This window comes from Podarcis liolepis, assembly GCF_965112155.1.
Source record: "Podarcis liolepis genome assembly, chromosome: 9".
In the NCBI taxonomy this organism is placed as follows: domain Eukaryota; kingdom Metazoa; phylum Chordata; class Lepidosauria; order Squamata; family Lacertidae; genus Podarcis; species Podarcis liolepis.
This window is the reverse complement of record NC_139564.1, coordinates 39,823,823-39,845,264: the sequence shown is the minus strand read 5'-3', so window position 1 is coordinate 39,845,264 and position 21,442 is coordinate 39,823,823. Positions and strand designations below refer to the sequence as shown.

General features: G+C 40.9%; 1 protein-coding gene across 6 annotated transcripts in view; it reads right to left on the bottom strand.

Annotated features, from left to right (window-relative positions):
• Positions 1-10,123: 10,123 nt before the first annotated feature.
• ARFIP1 (ARF interacting protein 1) overlaps positions 10,124-21,442 on the bottom strand; it is a 37,429-nt gene continuing 26,110 nt past the window's right edge. For all 6 annotated transcript variants that reach the window (XM_083520101.1, XM_083520103.1, XM_083520104.1 and 3 more), the window contains 4 exons: positions 20,687-20,908; positions 19,024-19,181; positions 16,415-16,589; positions 10,124-11,537 (listed from right to left, as the gene is read on the bottom strand). In XM_083520101.1, coding sequence (XP_083376227.1) covers positions 11,379-11,537; positions 16,415-16,589; positions 19,024-19,181; positions 20,687-20,908 — 714 coding nt within the window. In that variant the 3' untranslated portion in view covers positions 10,124-11,378. The remainder of the gene's footprint in view (positions 11,538-16,414; positions 16,590-19,023; positions 19,182-20,686; positions 20,909-21,442) is intronic.

Genomic DNA, 21,442 nt, shown 5'->3' with positions numbered 1-21,442 from the left:
CTGATCTGAATCAGATTACACACACACACACACACACACACACAGCTACTACAACCTGAATCCATTGGTACTTCATTATGTGTACCCACCCACTGCCATGAGGTGCCAAGAATGCTTACCTGTCCCTTCCCCCTTGAAAAGTGCTGAAGGAGGAAGTTCAAAGAGCTCACTCTCTTCCACTTCTTCCTTTACCTTAATTTGCTTCTCAATATGTTCAGGTATGCTCCTGAACATAAAGCAGAGTGACCAAGGGCCTAGGAGGGGAAAACAGAGTGATCTAAGAGGTTGGGTGGCCATACTACTACTACTAATTTATTTTTTGTACCTTGCCCAGCTGACTGGGTTGCTGCAGCCACTCCGGGCGGCTTCCAACAAATATAAAAGCAAAATAAAATGATCAAACATTAAAACGTCCCTATACAATAGTATGGAGTGAGTGAATGAATGAAATGCCACAGGGACACCCACACACCACATTGGATCCAGTTAAACAGAGCCACTTGAGATGCCGTCATGTTTTCACATTTACTCTTTCCACTGTCAAACCTCAGTTGAAACGCTATGCCAAGTGCCACTTCTCACTAATTCTTTTTGACACGGGTGGTGCTGTGGGTTAAACCACAGAGCCTAGGACTTGCCGATCAGAAGGTCGGCGGTTCGAATCCCCGCGACGGGGTGAGCTCCCATTGCTCAGTCCCTGCTCCTGCCAATCTAGCAGTTTGAAAGCATGTCAAAGTGCAAGTAGATAAATAGGTACCGCTCCGGTGGGAAGGTAAACGGCATTTCTGTCTGCCGCTCTGGTTCGCCAGAAGCAGCGTAGTCATGCTGGCCACATGACCCGGAAGCTGTACGCTCGCTCCCTCGGCCAATAAAGCAAGATGAGCGCCGCAACCCCGGAGTTGGTCACAACTGGACCTAATGGTCAGGGGTCCCTTTACCTTTACCTTTTTACCCCTTGCTCAAATCCCTTGCATTTGCTAGAAGAAGAAGAAGAAGAAGAAGAAGAAGAAGAAGAAGAGGAGGAGGAGGAGGAGGAGGAGTTTGGATTTGATATCCTGTTTTATCACTATCCTAAGGAGTCTCAAAGTGGCTAGCAATCTCCTTTCCCTTCCTCTTCAACAAACACTCTGTGAGGTGAGTGAGGCTGAAAGACTTCAAAGAAGTGTGACTGGCCCAAGGTCACCCAGCAGCTGCATGTGGAGGAGCAGGGACACGAACCCGGTTCACCAGATTAGGAGTCCACTGCTCTTAACCACTCCACCACACTCCACTCCAAAAAGCCTATGGTTTTAGTACTTTGAATATGTAAAAGATCTTGCACAGTAGCTCACATACACATGAGAGAGAAAAAGAACTGTGTTTCTCAAGCTGAAGCCACTGCAGCTTCCATTCTTGCTTTCAGTTAAATATTGTTTCCCATTTCATTTTCAATTCCATATCCCTGCAGTGTCAGTAGTGAGGATTCCTAGGTTCAGCAGACCCAGCCTATTTGTGTGGATAGGCAAGGCTGGGACACAAATTAATGCTGGAGGTAGTACCAAAACATGTTACACCGGATTCACAATGGGAGGGGAGCACCTGCTGCCAGGTCCACCTTTGTAAACAAAGCATGCTCACGTTTATAAGCAGTCACCCTGATCACAGTATTGTGACTTTGAGAGTCTGCAGTGTGCACTTCCTACACACCTGCCCAAAAATATATGCCTTCTCCCTTTTTAGCTATTTAGGTGGAATTGCCACTTGGTGCAACGTGAAGGTTGCGGCTCTTATGCATGCAGAAACCCTGTAGTTGCAGCACACATGCAGAAACCCTGCATGCACATCAAGAGATGTGAACTGGTTTGGGGGCAAGTATTTCACAAAACATTACATTTATGCTGGAAGTATATAGAAAAAATAACACAGGAGAAAATTGGGATAGGCTTAAATAAGGAAAAAATAACTTGGTTTTACAGTGGCACCTCAGTTTTGCAAACTTAATCCGTTCTGGAAGTCTGTTCTTAAACCGAAACTGTTCTTAAACTGAGGCACACTTTCCCTAATGATGCCTCCTGCCGCCGGTGCCCTTCCACCGTTCAGATTCCGTTCTTAGACTGTGGTAAAGTTCGCAAACCGGGACACTACTTCCAGTTTTGCGGAGTTTGTAAATGGAATAGTTCATAAACAGGGCTGTTCTTAAACTGACGTACCACTGTATTGCTTTTATTACCAAACACGAATAAAAAAAATCAGAAAATGAGCGGGACCTGCAACAAAACGTTGCAGAGTGGAGAATTCCTGTACAGGATTCTACCCATGCCTTCTTCACAGATACAGTGGTACCTCAGGTTACATACGCTTCAGTTTACAGACTCCACTAACCCAGAAATAATACCTCGGGTTAAGAACTTTGCTTCAGGATGAGAACAGAAATTGTGCGGCGGCGGCGCAGCAGCTGTGGGAGGCCCCATTAGCTAAAGTGGTGCTTCAGGTTAAGAACAGTTTCAGGTTAAGAATGGACCTCCAGAACGAATTAAGTACTTAACCAGAGGTATCACTGTACTGTATTGCACAGTCTATCTCCCTTAGTTTTTCAGTTCCCCCATTCCCATACAGAGACAGCGTTCCATGGCCACCAAACATCAGGTTGCTCCATGTTTAAGGTTTTCCACTCCTATTCTTTTGTTGCTGTTGTTCTTGTACTTCTAAAACCTTGGGATTCCCCTGAGCCTGCTGACAGTGCCATTTTGCCTGCAGTCAGATATATATGTCCCCCCCCCCCCAAGAAAAGATTCTTATCTCTGGGGAGAAAGCACATCTATGACTCGGGAGCATTTAAGATTAAAACTCAAATGTTTTACAGTATTTGAAGAAGCTGATATAAATATAGCTGCCATGGGCAGTGCACATTTGGATCCAACACACCTGGGTAATGTAAAACCACAGCTCTGTCCTCCAGCCTCACCGGGTCACCTTATGCAAATCAGTCGCTCCATCTCAGTTTCACATTTGCAAAACAAGCTGTCAAATTGTTGAGACCATTAATAAGGCAGTTTGCAGATTGAGAAGTATTTAAGAACTGATAATATGCAAAAATTCCTTCCAGTAGCACCTTACAGAGCAACTAAGTTTGTTATTGGTATGAGCTTTCATGTGCGTGCACCCCTCTTCAGATGTGAAGATCTATATGCAAATACCTTAATACACATTGGCCCCCAGTACAGAGATGCTCTTCTCTCTTCCCCCCTAAATACACACACTCAGTGTTGTGCATAGGGAACAGCAGGAGAGGTATAAGCCTTTCTGTAGATGCAGACTTCATTGCCAGTTCAAGTGCAGATAGCCTTCTTTGGCTAAGGCCAGATCCTGGAAGCCAGTCTTGGAAGACAAGCTAGCATTTATAAACCACTTTATATATTTAAAATCTCTAAGCGGTGTGCAATATCAGAACAATATCATTAAAATGTAAAAAATACAACCAAAAGCCAATAGGACAGCAGCATAACAGCAAATAAAATAGGAATTCACTGGGATTCTGATACATAAATCAGGGGTAGAGAAAGCCTGGACCAAGTCTTTACAAGGTACCTGAAACTACCTCACATGGCAGAAGATGTGGAAATTCCATAACACAGGGGCAATAGCAGAAAATGCCCGTTTTGGGTCACTACCATTTAAATATCCTGTAAGGTGAGGGGTCACAAGTAGCGATCATACAGGTTTTCTACAGGAGTGGGCAGTCTTTCAGGCAACCTGGTCTTGAGTTGTTCAGGACTTAGAACAAGACCTTCCATGTGGCCTGGTAACTATATCACATGACCACTGGATCTGCGGGCACATGCAGCAGAACTGTAGATCCTGTGTACATCTTATCATGAATACTCCTTCCTGAGTTCTCCCAGCCCTAACCCCTAGTATGCAGCAGGACCCTAGACAACAGCCCTCACTAACCTTATTGTCAATTTATCATCATCTTTGGCAAAGGCTGCTATATAGGTTCTTGCATGTGGAATAGACAACATTTATACGCACATCAGAATTAAGAACAGAAGAGCTCTGTTGGATCAGCTAATGGCAATCTAGTCCAGCAGCCTGTTCTCACAGTGGTCAACCAGATGCCCCCTATGGAAAACCCACAAACAAGGCCAGAGCGCAGGAGCACGCATCCCTTCTGTAGTTCCCAGCAACCGGTGCTAACAAAATATGTACTCCCCATGGCTTCAGCAAGACAAGCTTTTTGCCTTCACCCTCCCTGGAACTGGGAGGTATACCAGACCACAGAAACATGTATATTCAGCAAAGATGAATGAGCCATAATAGCACAGAAGTTTTAGACTGCAAGCTTGAAGACAGGCTCTGTCTTAGGAATGATTTTTGCAAGCCATTTGGGGAGCCTTTTTTGGTTGCCTAGGAGCAAACCCCTTCAAACTCCGTGAAGAAGAAGAGTTTGGATTTGATATCCTGCTTTATCACTACCCTAAGGAGCCTCAAAGCGGCTAACATTCTCCTTTCCCTTCCTCCCCCACAACAAATACTCTGTGAGGTGAGTGGGGTTGAGAGACTTCAGAGAAGTGTGACTAGCCCAAAGTCACCCAGCAGCTGCATGTGGAGGAGCGGGGACGCGAACCCGGTTCCCCAGATTACGAGTCTACCGCTCTTAACCACTACACCACACTGGAAGTGAGACTTACTTCCAAGTAGGCATGTATAGGATTGTAGTGTATCACCGGCTGCTGTCTTGTGAAGAATCTTGGGCATTAGGAGGTGATACAAGTAGGTTGTTAATGGGAGTATTCATACCTAATGCACGTTTACATCTGCCCTCTTCTCGACTTTTTGTGTGTGTGACTGTATTTGCTTTCTTGAAGACTGCCTTCTCCAGTGTCACACCCTCCTCATGGGACTACCTGCTTGTAGAGTCGCATTAGGCGTCTTCTCTGTTTCAGCTCTGGATATTGCTTATGAAGCACCTTTTTATTGGTGTCTGCAGGTGCTTGTGAGCTTGTGAATAATCTGACTGTGAGCACTCTGAGAAGTGTTTTTCCCCTGGTTTTAGCTTAATGTATTTTTATTATTTTTACATATTTTCTAAGTCTGTCTGGGTACTGTTGTTGTTATTATTTATTATTAGTTATATTCCATCTTTAATGAGGCTTATTGTGTGTCGGTAGAAAATTGGGCTACAGGGAAACTGATGTATAGAAAAAGTTGATATGCATGCATTTTTTACCTGTACATCAAGGTAATAAATATTCATTATTTATTATTATTACATTTACAGTCTGCCTTTCCTCCAAGGAGGTGTAAAATGGTGCACAGGATTTCCATCTCCCCATTTTATCCTTGCCTCATCACAACCTTGTGGGATAGGTTGGGCTGAGAGACAATGATTGACCCAGTGAGTCAATCCTGGCGGAGTGGGCATTTGAACCCATGTCTCCAAGCTCCCCAACGTCTCTACCACGCTTGTGTACTGAACATTACATGGTTCTGTAAATGCTTCTTTTCTTTCTGCAGTGCTCTCTCTTTTTAGAATGAACCATGTAGTTAAACCATCTAACTAGAAGTGTAAACACAGTTCCGAGAACTAGGAGTTTTGTTGGTTTGAATGCATTAATAGAGTGTGCCTGGATGTCTGCTTACACTCAGTAGAGAGGGTTATTAATGTTGAAGGAGAATGAAGGGAAGAACTCAATTTTTGCAAGTATTTTGGCTTCTTCCAGTCACCATCTCTTAGAAAATGAGCCTGTTACTGAATGCCCTTCCCCCAAGTCACTAAATCCTAATAATTTCTGACAAATTCCCAGAGTATCTGGGAGGCCAGGGTATGCTACGGGAGAAGCTTAGACAGTTCACACAGGAGCAGCACATAGTGAGTAGAAGAGAGAAGTCAGCGTTTTGAAACCCAGAAAGAAAGAAAGAACACAAGCAGTGATGGCAGAGGCTGCTTAAGGTGAAGGCTTGCCATGAGGCTTATGCAAAAACCCTTTAAAAGTTCAGATTATCACACAAGCATCACCACCTATATATATATAAGTAACTCTTAATTATTTTAAACCAGAATGTGCTTCTGTAGGGTTCACACAGCCTTGCTCTGTACTGGCTGGGTTTTTTTGTTTTTGTGTTTTTTAATGTTACTATCGTTATAGTAAGTCTCCTTAATAATTAACAACTACGGCTAAGGGGGCATCACCTTTGTTGATTTTTACTAGACTCATGTCAATGCTTTGCAACCACTCCAAGTCAAAGCACAAATCGACCCTGCTGTTAATTGCATGAACTTGTGCTATCTGTGTGATTCCAGCCAGCATTCCCAATCCAGTGTTTAGTGTCTAGGTTTTCTGGATTTTGTGCATTTACAGAGACACACCATAGAAGCTGAAATCAATGCACTGTAAGCAGAAATATTACAACAGCAAAGCATTCTTACTGTCCCGCCAAAAGCAGGGAGAGGGGCCATCCTTATTTACTATTTTTGCTTTTTGGAAAAAAGGGGGTTCCCTTTATGAGAGGAAATTGTTTCTGACATATTGAGAAAACAACCTAAGGAAAACAATCTAACCAGAGCTAAACACTTATGTCTTACTGCATTAAAATCAATTACCGTAAGTGCTTTAATCGCTCCCATTGTGATCAAATGAAATCTTAAAGCACTTAACAATGGTAGATAATGTATATTTCACAATTAAATCCCACAACTGATATCATTAATTATCCAGACCAAGGACTACCTCCAGATACCTTTCAGGAGTTTGCACAGTAATATAGCACTCAAGAGGCCACACTCAAAAATGTAATACACCTTCTAAGAAAATACAAGCTTACGGTTGAGATTAGAAAAAGTAGACCTATTTGTTCACATACTGGAATTGCGTCAGGGATGGTAATGCTAATAATGATCATGTAATTTCTACTAGTTGTCATTATGAATATTCACAGCCCAGAGGAAAATTTCCACTTGGGTTTGTGAGTTTGTCTTATGGGCAGTGGCCAGCTGCCCACACAGTGCACAATTCTTCGTAGGAAACGTTCTGTCCTTCTGCACACTTACGACATTGTTTTTAGAGGGCCAAGCTCTGAGGATGACATATACGCGAAGGCCTCCCTTTATCATTTATGCAGACGGCAAACTCCCACCAACATCAGTAGCTGCAACAAAAATGGTAACAGTATGCCACTCTACCAAGGACAGTTTATTGTTCAAGGTTTAACTGTAATACCAATCCAGCTCAGTCACGAATTACTTAGTAGTTTTGGATAATATGTGCCGTCTGAACCTAAAAATGTGCCTATCTATGCAACAACAGAGAGCATGTCAGTAACCTATTTCAAGATTCATGTGAGGAATTTTGTATTTAACTCCTGCATCTTATTTGGTACATGGGACACTCCTAGTGTATAATGAGTGGTTGTGAAATCCTTCACTATCTCCTCTTAATTTCCTTAACAATGAGATAAAGAGCACAATCTGAACTCCTGGAGGGAAGTAGTGAGTGATGGGAATCACTGCGGCATCTGGTGTTCCACCATTTGTGGCAGCCAGAGTAGAAGGTGGGGCGCGGAAAGAATACATTTGCTGCACCACCTCCAGGCTGGCGCAGCAAACAGGCGTGGCTCAGACGCCTCACAAGATTTGTCAATAGATACGAGCACCTTAGGGTCCAGTGGCTCCTTGGCTAGATCAGTTCCATATTCCTTCATTCCAGGGTTATCATATTTCACCCCATAAGTCACATTTTTAACGCCGATTTTTATTTTCAAAAAAGAGGGGTGCGGCTTATGCGGTGGAAACCATTATGTGGTGAAATACAGTAAATGCATAGCTTAGCCTGGTCTCTTAACCCCGCCCTGCAAACCCCCCACGGAGAAGTAGGCCCATTGCAAGGGGCCTTAGGCGCACACCCCTCTAGAGCAGGCAGTTTACAATTGCTGGGCATATCCACGGGCACAGGCCACTGGCCAGGACCTTGCCACCACATTTCTCCTCCATCTCCATACTCCTCTCGGGTGAGGCCTCCTCAGCTGCCGCTCTCGCTCCTCGCACGAGGCTGCCTCATCCTCTGTGGGTTGAGGGCCGGCTCAGCCAACGGGCAAGTTCCACAGGTAGGAACAGGAAGAGGCTGGGAAACAGCTGTGCTAAGAGCAATTTCAATTACAAAAGCGGGCAAATGCTGTTAGGCAAAACTAATGTCCCACCGGCAAGGCATTTTCGCCGCTGCGACTATTACGTGGGGAATGCTCTGGGGACAGCTTTTAGGGGTGGTGGTGCAACTATTATGCAGTGAAATATGGTACATTGACTACCACTGGTAGTAGCTTCTCCTGTTCATGCATTCGGTGGGTAGAGCAGGGACCTCCACAGTAGGCCACTGCCACTCCAGGTTTGGATTCATTTATCTGTGTTTATTTCCTTTCAGTGGAGAGAAGCCAATGCTCCTAACAAAGTTCAAAAAATTCCTCCCCTCCAAAAACACCCACTTCCCTGATCCCAGCTTTCTAAGATATCCAAGTCCCTATAGTATCTTACAAACCTTGATTATTATTTTTTTTTTAAATCAAAGCACTAAGCATCCTTTGGAACGTTCCATTTTATTGTGTCCACATCAAGCTGGATTTGATCTAGTCCGTGTCTTTGATCTAGTCATAAAGAACTATCCTTACAACTAAGAGCTTAGACACTGCAATGTTTACTAGTGCACCCTTCATAGAAGCACTTAAGCTTGCACTAGAAAAGTGGTGGAATCTAGTGCATTTATAGTGGGATTGCATTGTGCCTTACTGTGCATAGTCATAGAACTAAAAAGTAAGAAGGAACTCCAAGGGTCATCTAGTCCAACTCCCTGAGACAAAAGTGATCCTGATTTCTATTTCAGTTACTACTGATCTATGCTTCTGACACCAGTATGGCAGTATGACAACCTGCAGCACCGGAAAAAAATATGTAGATTGCATAATACAAAGTACCACATTCAATTTACACCTATTTGTGTATGTAGATTATTTTGCAAAAGATTTTATGATTTTCCTTGTGCGATGATTTCAAATTCTTCAGTGCAGAATTTGAAATTCTTTGATAAATATTTCATGGCCTGTACCTCCAGACAATTTCTCAAACTGATATACAGAAATTCACCATGTCACACAGCGCCATAAGAAGTGAGAAATGCAAATAGAGAAGGAAAATGACAGTGACAAGTAAAAACAGAACTCTAGGAACAAACTCAGGGTTTCTGTGAAGTCAGTTATTATCAGACTGAGCACAAAAGATGTGAACTTGGCCAATAGTTGCTTTGTGAAAGTGCTAGATAAATTTTAAAGGAGGAAGTTTGAAAGCTCAAGGCAGCCCCCAGCCCCCATTTAGCCGTTTTACTGCATGGAGATGTCACACGCGAAGTTGAAACTTATGAAGGATTCCAACAGCACAGCCTACGGCTGGAGGAAAGTATAAAATGATAAATGGGCTAGGTACTTAAAAAAGAAAGAACTGTCATAGGAAAGACTGAAGAATTAGGGGGAGACAACTAAATCTACCCAGCTGACAAACAAGTTTTGCTATGCTTGCTATATTGTCATCTTGAGAGTTAGCCATTTCACATTACCAGAGCTGTGGCCATGAGGATGTAAGCAGGGAAGAGACAGTTTAGAAAGTTTTTGTTTATATGTCAAGCAAAGTTTTAGCCAACTAGTACAAAAGCCAGGATGATTGTTAACTTAGCTGTCAACATTTAAAAACATTATAATACATGAAAACACATGAATACCACTTCTATTCAGAGGATTTGTGGTTTTTTGGTACCACAGACTCACCTTGCCTACCCTGATAGGTTTTTGTCGCATCTCCAACGTTCCAGCTGTAAGTCCACACAAGACAAAGCAACAGAACATGCTGTTTGAAGGAATGTGAACAAAGGGGGTGAAGAAGAGTACATTTCTGCTATAGCCCTGCTTCCTCAAGAACATTTGCTTCCCTTCCTAGCAGTGGAGGGAAAAAGCCATTGGAGGGAAAAAGTTCCAGTCAGAAAGGCAGCTAATCATATCTTGTTTGTAGGGCTATGGCTAATAAAAGTATCCCCAAGGCTTAGCTGGAAGAAAAAGGTTTGTGCAAATGTTAATCCACAAATCCCATGAAATAAAGGAAACAGACTGCAGCAAACACCTTTAGTATGAAAACAAAGTTAACAACGGAGGCACATTCTGAGGAATGGTAACTTGGTAAAGTTATTGCAAGAGAAAAAATCCAATTGCAAAAAGTCATTGAACAGACAAGAATGTAATAAGGAATGATTTAAAATGTACTTGATACACACATTACATTAAGACTTAAACTAAACCATTTAAAGAAGCAACTGAATCATTTCAACATATAATACATAATTGTACAATCCATATAAACTGTGTTAAGTTATTTTTACTTCATTTATATAAACACAAAAAGCAGTGGATAATGTGCAATTGAGGATGCTCCATAACAGTGAATTTTAAAAGGCTATAAGAGAACAGAAATGTATGTTTAATAAAGGTTACACTATTGATTGAGAAAAGAAACAATCAGTCATATTAGTCATGTGACATGGTCTGCCGTTCAACAGAAGCACACACAACCCAGACTGGCCTCAGACTGTCTCTTTAAAAAGTCATCAATCCAAAGAGGGTTTCTTACAGATTATGTACACTGTGTACAAAGTGTGTTGCAAAAGGCACTTCTGAATTTAAGGCAAGTAAAGGTATTTTTTTTAATAGACATTTAAATATTAAAGAAGTAGGGCTATGGTCTGCTTCTCCAACAGTTCATCTTTACAATGCTAAAATGTGTTTTCAAAGCTTCAGACCAAGAGGGCAATTCTATATTTAGTGTTTCTGAACCACAAAATTGAATGATCCAACATTTTTTTAAAAAAGCTATTTGCTGCAATTCCACGTATCAGCCAGCCACTGATATTTTGTGGATGTTGCTTGAAGGCCTTCCTTATATTATTACTCTGTAAAACATTTATTCTTTTAACACATTTACATGAAAAAAGAATCTTTAGAGAAGCTTAATACATTTATATAAAATATCTGATGTTGATACAAACCATGAGCATCTCCCTTTGAAAAAATTCTCATCTAGCCACCACAATTACCGGAGATCACGAACATCTTTGTCAGTGCAAATCTATATTTCCCTACTACAGAAAACCATCCACCCTCAAATACAAAAAAGATCTGTTTCTGAAATGGCAAGTTACATTTGGTTACATCCATCCACCCTCCCAAACTATTATAGTAATTATTATCAAGGGGGAAATTAAAGCTGCTTGTGCAAGTATCATTACAAACAGTCCTCCTTATACAAATTCATTGATTCTCATTAGGTGTACAATATTCTTGGTTGATCAAGGGATCTTCATGCTGTGGTCCTATTGCTGATCTTCAAGCCAGGATGGAGCATCTACTCCAGGCGTTTTCAATTTGATATGGAATAGTTTAAGAGTCTGTTCAAGCTGTTTTTGATTCCCCGCAAAGTATGCTGCAATGGCATTGTGGAACAGAACAAGCTGATTGTGCAATACTTTCACCTGTGGACAAGGATAAAGTTAAAGATGAAAAGGCATGTAATTGAATATCGAAGATGATCAGAGGTTAACCCCAAGGTGTTCCAGTTTTAAGAACAAACAAATAGTTTTCCAACATTCTTCACAGTTAAAAAGCTGTGCAGATGTGGAATCAGTAGCTGTTGATATGAGAGGAAAACAAGAGTGCAGTGTATGGAGGCAAAGAGAGTACCCAAAAATTTTGGAGCTTCAGAGTTTAAAAAATCCTACATTCTTAAGCCACAGCACACCCTGGATTATGTCAAGTATCTTCCAACAAGCTACCATCATCAGGAGGTAGGCCAAACATTCTACTTCTGCAGACATTCTTCAAAATGACAACAGCACAAAGCACATAATTCAAATGATGCTACATATAGATGAGTGGTTTTTAATTATAAATAACAAAAAAGGGGAATGGACTGCCACTTTCTTCACAGGACATTGCTGAAAAACACTTCAGCCAATATTCCAATCTAAGTGTCCAGGAGGGACAATGGACACCATTCAGGTGAAAACAGTAAGAATGAATTTCTATCAGATATGTCCAGAAGAGCAGAACAAATGCTGCAGATGACTGAATGGATGGAAACCCCTGAAGGAGACTAGTAAAATAAAAGTTGTGGACTCCTATAAGAGAGGCGTCTGCTTCATCTTTTCACATACATACTCAATTTTGATCCGTGGATATTCTTAAAATTTAGCAGTACTATCATCCTTTTCTGTTATTATTTCACCTCTGCAAAACTGACTTTTGTTTCCTCCAGAACTACCTACCTCTCTCTCTCTCTCCCCCTCCCCACACATCTTCTAGCTTAGGACAAAAACTTCTATGAATCTGATCCACAACTTAAGCCATAATAAATTTGTTAGTTTTTGAAGTGTTACAAGTCTTTTTTTAGTTTTGCTACAATAGCTTTGCTAAACATGACTATCCCTCCAGAACAGGCATAGGCAAACTCGTCCCTCCAGATGTTTTGGGACTACAACTCCCATCATCCCTAGCTAACATCAGGGATGATGGGAGTTGTAGTCCCAAACATCTGGAGGGACGAGTTTGCCTATGCCTGCTCCAGAACGTCTGGAAATATGCTACATCAGTTAACTGTAGCAGTTACCATTTGGGCTCCCTGCAGCAACTTTTGCTACAAGGCAAACAAATACGATCTCAATTGATATTCCTTCCCTTTAATAAGCAAAAATATAGAGTGGCAATCTTGCAACACATCAAAATAAAAGTCAGTGTGAAAAAAGGCATCAGTGCTGTATGGCAACTATTTGTTCATTGTTCACTTCTTCTATTATTCAGTCTTTTGGGTGTTTACAACTAAAGGCTGGGAAATCAGACTTTGTGGGTGAACTATGTGGGATGGACACACTTAAAATAATATGAACATCTGATTACAATACTCAGACAGCACATCTAGACATTGCTGTATTTTACTGACTAAACAGAATTTTAAAATCAAGTGTTTTGAGTTAGATTTATGTATTCGCTTATAATTCACAATACTTTTAATGGCAGCCCATAATAGTCAGCAATACTCACACATACCAATAGAGCAACACTGACGTAAAAGAAAGCATAAAAGCCCCCAAAATCGTATTCCAAACGTTGGAGGTCCCCCAGAAATGTTTTTTTTTGGGGGGTGCAGGGAAGGAGCAAAACTGAAAGTTCTGTAGTGCAAGCATAGGATACAACCCATCATATCTGAATACTTTCTATAAAAAGGGAAGTGGCAACAAGGAACAATGTATGCTTTTTTCATTTACTATTTGAACGCTAAATGCACATCTATAAAACTAGCTTGTGTTCAAAATGTTCAGAACTGTTGAGAATGTACGGGACAGAGCACATTTTTATGAATGTTGCTATAACTGTAGCTTTATCGTTTATTAATGCCATCATTAGAAGACAGCAAAGGCTTTTAAATGCATTTTTGAATTATTGAAGTAACCTCAAACTAAAAGATCTGTGTGCCATGCCACATATAGTTATTTAAGATGACAGATCTTCTGGAAGTTCCATTGTCCTGAAGTTTTAACACTTTACATTTATTTCTTGGAGACGCAGGTGCTTTAAAGGAGTGTATAGTATAGAACTCAGCAACTTAAGGGAGAAAATTATAGGTCCCATAGCTCCCACACACCCTTCTAAGATCAACGCAGTGCAAAAACAGGATATTGCAAAACAATTATGTTCCCTCAAATCTTCCCATGAAGAAGTGGATTTCACTACAATCCAGAGGCCTGCAAAATTATTTTCAGGCAATTATTTATATTCCTATATTCCTCTATCTTTCAGTATCAAATATTTAAAGCCTTCTTCTTAGCCACAACTTTGAATCATTAGCTTTGAATCACAAATAGCAGGTATGTCCCTGAGGAAAGCTGGGAGAAGGCTAAAATCCTGTCCCCTGAAATCTAGCTTTCTGTATGCTGTTACTGCTGATCAAATGATTGGCACCAACAGTGAGCATTCCTTGCCAAGGAACGACCGGAAGGACTTTAAGGCTCCCAATTGTTCCTTGGCTGCTACATTTCTACCAACCCCACATGATGTCAGGTGTGGTGCAGGAGGGCGTAGCTTGGGGAAAACAGCCATACTGGGATCCATGCCAGGTCAAACTATGCCCACAGGCTGGAGATTCTCCATGCATGCTCTAAAGCAGAAGAAATTTTAGATCTTTTTCTTGTGTGTATGGAAGAGAAGGAAGAGGGGACTGCTATGTCCAAAACTAATCCACAGACATAAGTAGTGCTTCATGGTTACAAAAAGACAAAATCAAGAAGAGTGATTTCCAAGAGAAAATGCCCCCCCCTAATTTGGGTGCCATAAATTCCTCTGACTTTTGCCTGCATGTGGCTCAAAACCAAGGGGAACTTACCAGAATTTGCTGTTCCCCACAGTGAATAAATACTATATGAGGCACTTATGGAAGCACTAGTGTGCAAACAGAAGCATGCTGATCCTAGCAGGACCTTCCATCACTGCCACAGATTGCGTCATTGCAAAACTATTTACACCAGATGTGGATGACATTTCAGAATATTCTGCTACTCAAAATGTGCAGAGATCTATACAAGAGTGGATATTGTTGGTTACATTTAATAAGGTGCAATCTGTGCAAACATAGACTAGGCTAGAATAACAGGTAGTGCTACTAACTGTCAAAAGAGTTTTTGACATCTTACAGACACTTATCACTGCACATTGTCAGTACAGCTTTTTATTTTTTGTGAAGAGAGCAAAGATATCAATTTATCTTAACATCTGAATGGCTGCCAAACCTCCTTCCCCTTAGGGTGTCTATAGCTAATGAAGTCATTGTGACAGAATTCAAAGACAATCAACATAAGAATTATTGACCTTCAAATTACTATCCTTAGCAAATTTCTGAAAATGATGCAAAGGGGAAACCTGCAGCATTTCAAGTAAACTGACTATCTGGCAAATATTACAGAACCGCATTCAGTCCATAGGATGAAGTCTCCACCTTCCCCTCCTTTCAACCCACGCACATCAGTCACAGCTTGCACACAGCTTTTGCCACTCATTTCCCTGTAAGGAGCCAACACAACAGGTATAAATATGGAACTGTCTTAGAAGTACATATATGTACCTTCAATGTGGTAGGTACCAAATTGCGGCTTAACATGGTGCAAATAGAACTATTAACCAGTCAGATAGTGGCTCATTATATAGTTGTCCTACTGCTTCAAACTAGCACTTTTAATCAGTGGGCTATTACACATGAAATAAATCTTTTGGGAGGTTTGCCTTTGCCCAACGCAGCTACTTGTCAAATAGAGAATAAAAAAAAGTCTTGGCCCCTTTTTGTATAGAAGTTCATTGTACTCCAATTCTGACAGCAATCGACACTACTTATATGTTAACAAGAATAGCTATAGCTGTTACATTCCACATATTTAGCCAAAATGACATATTTGGTCAGGAAACAGAGGTCTACTAATGGTAGTACTGCAACTGGAACTCAATGATATTGGCCAGCAAACACTGACCAACCACCCAAAATTACAGAGTTTGGTTTCCAGTAATACACTAATGTCAGAAAGAGAAACATTCAGTTCATGTTCTGAGCTTTTCTCCAAAAACTGAAGCAAGTAAGCATACAACGTTAGACGACATCTCAAGCTTCAGATAAAAAATGAATTTGCAATCTAATTTGGAACTCAAAACAAAAGCAGTTCTAGGAAGGGAAGAGTGCTGGCAAAACTTATGCTTGCCAGACAATAAATCATTTTAATTTCACCAAATATGACAACTATTTCAGAACTGAGGGGGCTAATATCACCTCTAGAAGGCGTGTATGTGTCACACTTTCCCTTGCAGTAAAGCAGGACTGTTAATTGTTGTGGCTGCTCATCACATACTTCTGCTAGACTATCGATCAGTGGCAGGGGTTGAAACTTGTGTCCATGTCACTGTAGCTCAGCAGCCAAAATTACCAGCAGGGTTAGCGTTCCACTCCTCCCTTTACAGTGGTGAACTTTTATAATCAGTTGAGCCCTGATTTTATCTGTCTTCAAGGGCTCCAAGGGTCCTCATGAATAGTCAGGTACATTATCAACCCCTTGTTGTCAATATGGCACTGAAATAATTTTAAGGTGTCGTGCTACGCACAAACAAGAAAAACAAAAAGGAGTTAAGAATAGAAAAAGAATCTGATTTAATGCTCTTACTCAAATCTATTCTAGGACTTACCTGCCAGAAGTTTAAATAGTTTAGAAAAGAGACAGAAATAATCAAATTCAATAGACTGCGTGATCTAATATATAGCTGATAATGCAAAGTTGAATTTCAAGTATATAGCAAATTAGGAAGTAATGCAGTTCCTTACCTTGTTTTCCTCCAAAAACTTCAATTTAACTGATACATCATTGCGCATTTTGTCATATTTCTCCTTATGTATTTGGAATAGTTGTTGCGACTGCTCAATTTTTGGCAATGTGTTTGCATCTCGTGGGCCAAGATTCAGCTCCTCTAGATCTGTGCGATAAGCATCATATTCAACCCTGAGAAGAAGAAAGAATTAAAATGACCTGTGCATATTTCCATGGAGCAATAGAAACACATATAATTCTGCCCCCCATTTTAAAGGCTTACATATCATCCCTGTCCACGCAAGTAACCCAGGTATCAGTTCTTGCAATCAGAAAAAGGGAACAAAGGCTCCCATTTGGGAATATGACATGGACCGAAGTAATCACAGAGTGATAACCAATAAGTCTGTCTGCTTACTTAACAGCAATCTATTGCTCTTCTCACACTACCCTGGGTCTCACCAATACATGTAACAGATGTTTTCAAAAGATTACAAATGTATGATAATATGGGGGAAGCTAAAATCTTTTATTTTGTCATCTGGAGCCTCTTACAAATAGTTCCACTTTCTGTGCCTGGTAGGAATTGGTTATAAATGAGCAGGGGAGATCAGATAGCATTCATATTGCAGGTTTCAACAATAATGCTCATGGGAGCATGCAGGGTATTTTGCAATACTGTAAGCTACAGAACACGGGTGGCAATCGTTTTTTGGCTTGATGAGCCATATCTTTATCTGACCAAACCACATGGGCCAGCTTTGATAGTACAACCCATCTGTCAATCACCTGACTTCATTATGATTGAAGACTGGCAGGTGGGCTGTCCCATCCATGAAAGTCCATTGCACAGCACTTCCTAAGCACCCCACAGCCAGTTGGTTGTTGGGCACTTGGGAACCACAGTATGTGGGGCTTTGCTGCTCCTATAGCACCAAGCAGTCTGCCTTGAAACTGTTGCTAAAATGCAAAGAACAAGCTTCATTTTAACAGCGTTTCAAGGCAAACCTTTGGTGCTGTATGAGCAAGGTGCACCCAACAAGTGGCGGGAGCGCACCTTTCTCCAGTAGAGGAAAAATCAATAGCAAACTTTAAGCTCCTAATTATTACTTTGTAGGCATGTTGATACCTGCTCCAATGTGGTTTAGGGAAAATGGCTCAGCAGGCCAAATAGAGAGGTCTAGGAGGCCAACCTTGGCCTGTGGGCTACAGGTTTCCCACCCTTGCTTTAGAATATTTTAAAGCAATAATGGATGGCATTTCCACCCTTGACTGATCTCTACCCTTCCCCTCGTCAATGAGACTATAGCACTCTATGAGGGAGATACTGACTTTTTTATGACTTTGCAACTGGGTGCCCTGGGAGTCATTTTGTTGGAGCAGAACTGCAGAGGAAGTGTGGAACCAGCTAATGACTGCCATCCACTCAGAGAGCTACAGAACCAGCAAGGCTGAGCGCCCCTCCTTCAAGTTTTGCCTTTTGGAATGCCTCTTGCATGGGTTTAATTGTCTGAGGGCCCTTTGGTGACAGAAAGAAGTACCAGGGAGGGGTGTGTGCAGTTCAACACATCTTTGGGTGAGACAGAGCAATCCGGGTGAGAGCCAGATTGCTATCAGTAACAGCGAATCTCTGAGTGACGGATGGGTGGCAATGTGTAGTGTCATTTATGTGGTTCTGTCAGTGAATGGTTTCATTGTCTCCTGGTGCTTCTGCAGTACATTTTTGTTGAGTGGAAGGAGTGACGGGTGATAGCGGTTGTGACTGAGTGGGAGAGTGATTGTGTGTACTGGTGGATGTGTGTGTGGTACTGAATGAGTAGTAGGTGATGTATGATTTATATAAATACAGGCAGAATGTGTGTGTGATGTGTATGTGTTAACGGGGTAAGTGTTTCATTTTGTGAGTCGGAATGTGCCTTGGCAAGAGGGAGGCTGAACTCTATATAAAGATGTCTCAAAATCTGTAGCTTTGCTGCTTTTTTAAAAATGTTTTATGGCAGTGAATTATATGGTAATTTATCAGTATTTATTGTCTTGTCTTGTCTTGTAATTGTTATTTTGTAAACTGTATAGAGACTGTCTTCAGTACAGAGTGGTATATATTAAATGAGTAAGATAAAAATAAAGTCATTTACAAGCAAGTACTGGAAACTATGGCATAGCCAGATCTTTCTCTGAAATGTTCCCCACATCAACTCACACCCTCAAATAGATTAATTTCGAAGATGAACAGCAGCTTGCTTCTTCAGCAGTGGAAAAGGACCAGAAAGAAAAGGTATGAAAAAGGCTGTAGCTACATAATATGGTTTCCTGACATACTTATAAATTTGTAACTGGTGCATCAGTTGGGTAGTTTTCACATGTCCTCCACATCCCTGTTTCCTTTTATGTCATGTCTTAAGCCCAAGGGCAGGGACTGCTTTGTTTGCTATTGATCTCATGTAAGCTGGTGAGGGCTTTCGGGCTAAACAGCGGGGTAAAAATGCCTCAGACTGTATATTTGAATTTGTTTCTGTGGACAGTATGTCTTAATGATATCTGAACTCAAAATTCAACAAACAACTAGCCTATGTGTTAAAACTACATACTTCAGGAAGACATCAGATAATATTGTATAATCCATTACCTGGCACTTTCATATTGTTTCACGGTTATTAACGTGTCCTCAATAGTTTTGTTCACCAAAGTGTTCACACTAGCAATAAAAAAGTTAATTGCCCCAAGTAGAGTTTCACCGTTTTTAGCAAGAAGTTTCTGAGTATCTGCATTGTATCCAAATTCCTCCTGTTAAGAGATTGGAAATATAACAGTGTTTTTGAATGCTTAACTTTCCATTATCTGAAGAAGTGTGCATGCACACGAAAGCTCATACCAAGAACTAACTTAGTTGGTCTTTAAGGTGCTACTGGAAGGAATTTGTTTATTTTGACTATGGCAGACCAACACGGCTACCTATCTGTAACTGTAACTTTCCATTATTTATTAAACGCCAAATTATTGACACTATTCATAGCAATCAAGAGACTTCAAAGCCTTAAAATAGCCTGTGTTAGCTTACTGATTAGCTTCTCTCACAAAATTGAATTCTCAATTTGTAAGAACTTTATTCTATATGCCACAAGTCTATAATCATTTTAAAAGTGGAATGAATGGCTTTTCTATGGGTAAAAATTGTGGTGTCCTGTTTGTACATAACACTACGGTAATTTTATTAATCCATGGCTTAGCTAATACGTGCAAATCATACCCAGTGGTTTAATTATGGTTCATTTACTTCCAGCAAATCATCATCTGAAGCCATGGTTTATTTTTAGCTTATGAACTTGATTTGTTTTAACTATGGCTTAGTGTAATGCACAAACACTCAAGCATTATTGGCTAGTTGGGCTACTGCATCCCAAATGCTCACCAAACTACAAAGGCACAAGGCAAAACTAGCTGAAAAACAAAGCAAGTTTTGGAGAAACTGTTGTCTGATCATCTGTGGAATAACTCACGGTTTGTATAAGAAACCATGGCTTAACCTTAAGCACAAATAGGTACAGCTTCTGCCCTAAATTAGCTTATTGCAAAAATTGAAACAAATGTGCAGAGATTAGCTAGAGCAGGCATGGGGAACCCCAGCCTATGTGCCAGATTTGGGCTACCAGGCCTCCCCACTTGGCTTGTGAAGCCATTTGCCAAAACCATTCCCACATGGCTCACAACTGATGTCATGTGATGTTAGATGTGGGGCAGGTGGACACATGGTTGGATCAGCTGCTTACACAGCCAACCCCTAGGGAATGCAGGACCAAAATATCTGCACATCGGCTCTTGTCTGGCAAGTTTAATCCTGTGGGGCTCAAGTGCATGAGCTAGGTTCCCCACCCCCCCCACCCCAGGAACTAGCTTGCATATTTGAACCCTGCAGAAATCAGGATGCACAAGGAGTTGAACCCTGCTGTGGATTTCAATGCGAACTCCCTTCCTGGTCAGGGATACTTTTGCTCCATTTTAGCTGCAATTTCAGTTGTCCATCCCCTTTCTTTTCTCTAGGCAGGGAGATGGTGTCCACTGAAATAGTTGTAACACCAGGTGATCTGACCTGATAAGTAAAAAAGGCTCCCCCGCCCCACTGAGCGAGAAAGCTAGTGATTAACATGCAAGGCAACAATTCATGCTGTTCTCTTTTTTTAAATTATGCTATCTGTTATCAGGCAATCGTACTAAAAATTAGACTAAACAAATGGAGGCATTTCCAATTTTCCTGTAACTTTACTATTTTTCTATTGCAATTAAATGCTTACATGGAGTTCTAATGATTTCAAACTCAAGTCTGCAAATGTATCTCCCAGCTGTCTTTGGGTATTCACCATCTGGAAAAGCTGTGTGGACAATGTTTGTGCCAATTTCAGGACGTTCTCGTACTTCTTTTTGTTATCCCTCAGTATTTCTATTTGAGCTTCCAATTCCAAATCTACTGTTCGTGAGCCTCGACCCAGCTTCTCAGAGATAATCTGGCGAGTACACTGCAAAGTTTGCAAAACAAAGTGTAAAATTACAATTTTCTTACAATCAGGCAGTATAAATATTTTGCTAAATAAATAAAACACACCCAAAAAGCTTTCTTCACAATTCGTAGCCTGTTTAGGACTCCAAAAATTATATTAAAATACTGAGTACACCACACTAGTGATTCAAATGTTGATCTATAACTCTAAAAAGTAGATCTGTGATCCCTGTAGTATGTATTCCACTCACTTAACTCTGTGAAAAGCCAATTAGAGCAAGCTAGTACAATTCATACTGGTTCTGTATGTGAAAAAAGAACAAGTGTATTTTTCAGATTAAAGGGTAAAAGTGTCATTTTGGGTTACTGCTGCTATGTAGCCATTCGAGACTGAAAAAGCTCATTAAAAAGATTTCAATTCATCCTGAAAAATAGAGAGCAGATTTTAGTATTAGTCAATCTTCTGTGTGGGCTTAAGTAAATATGCTGTAACACACAAAGAAACTCACCAATATTCTGAATAGTAAACCAAGCACAGGGCCACAATGAAATG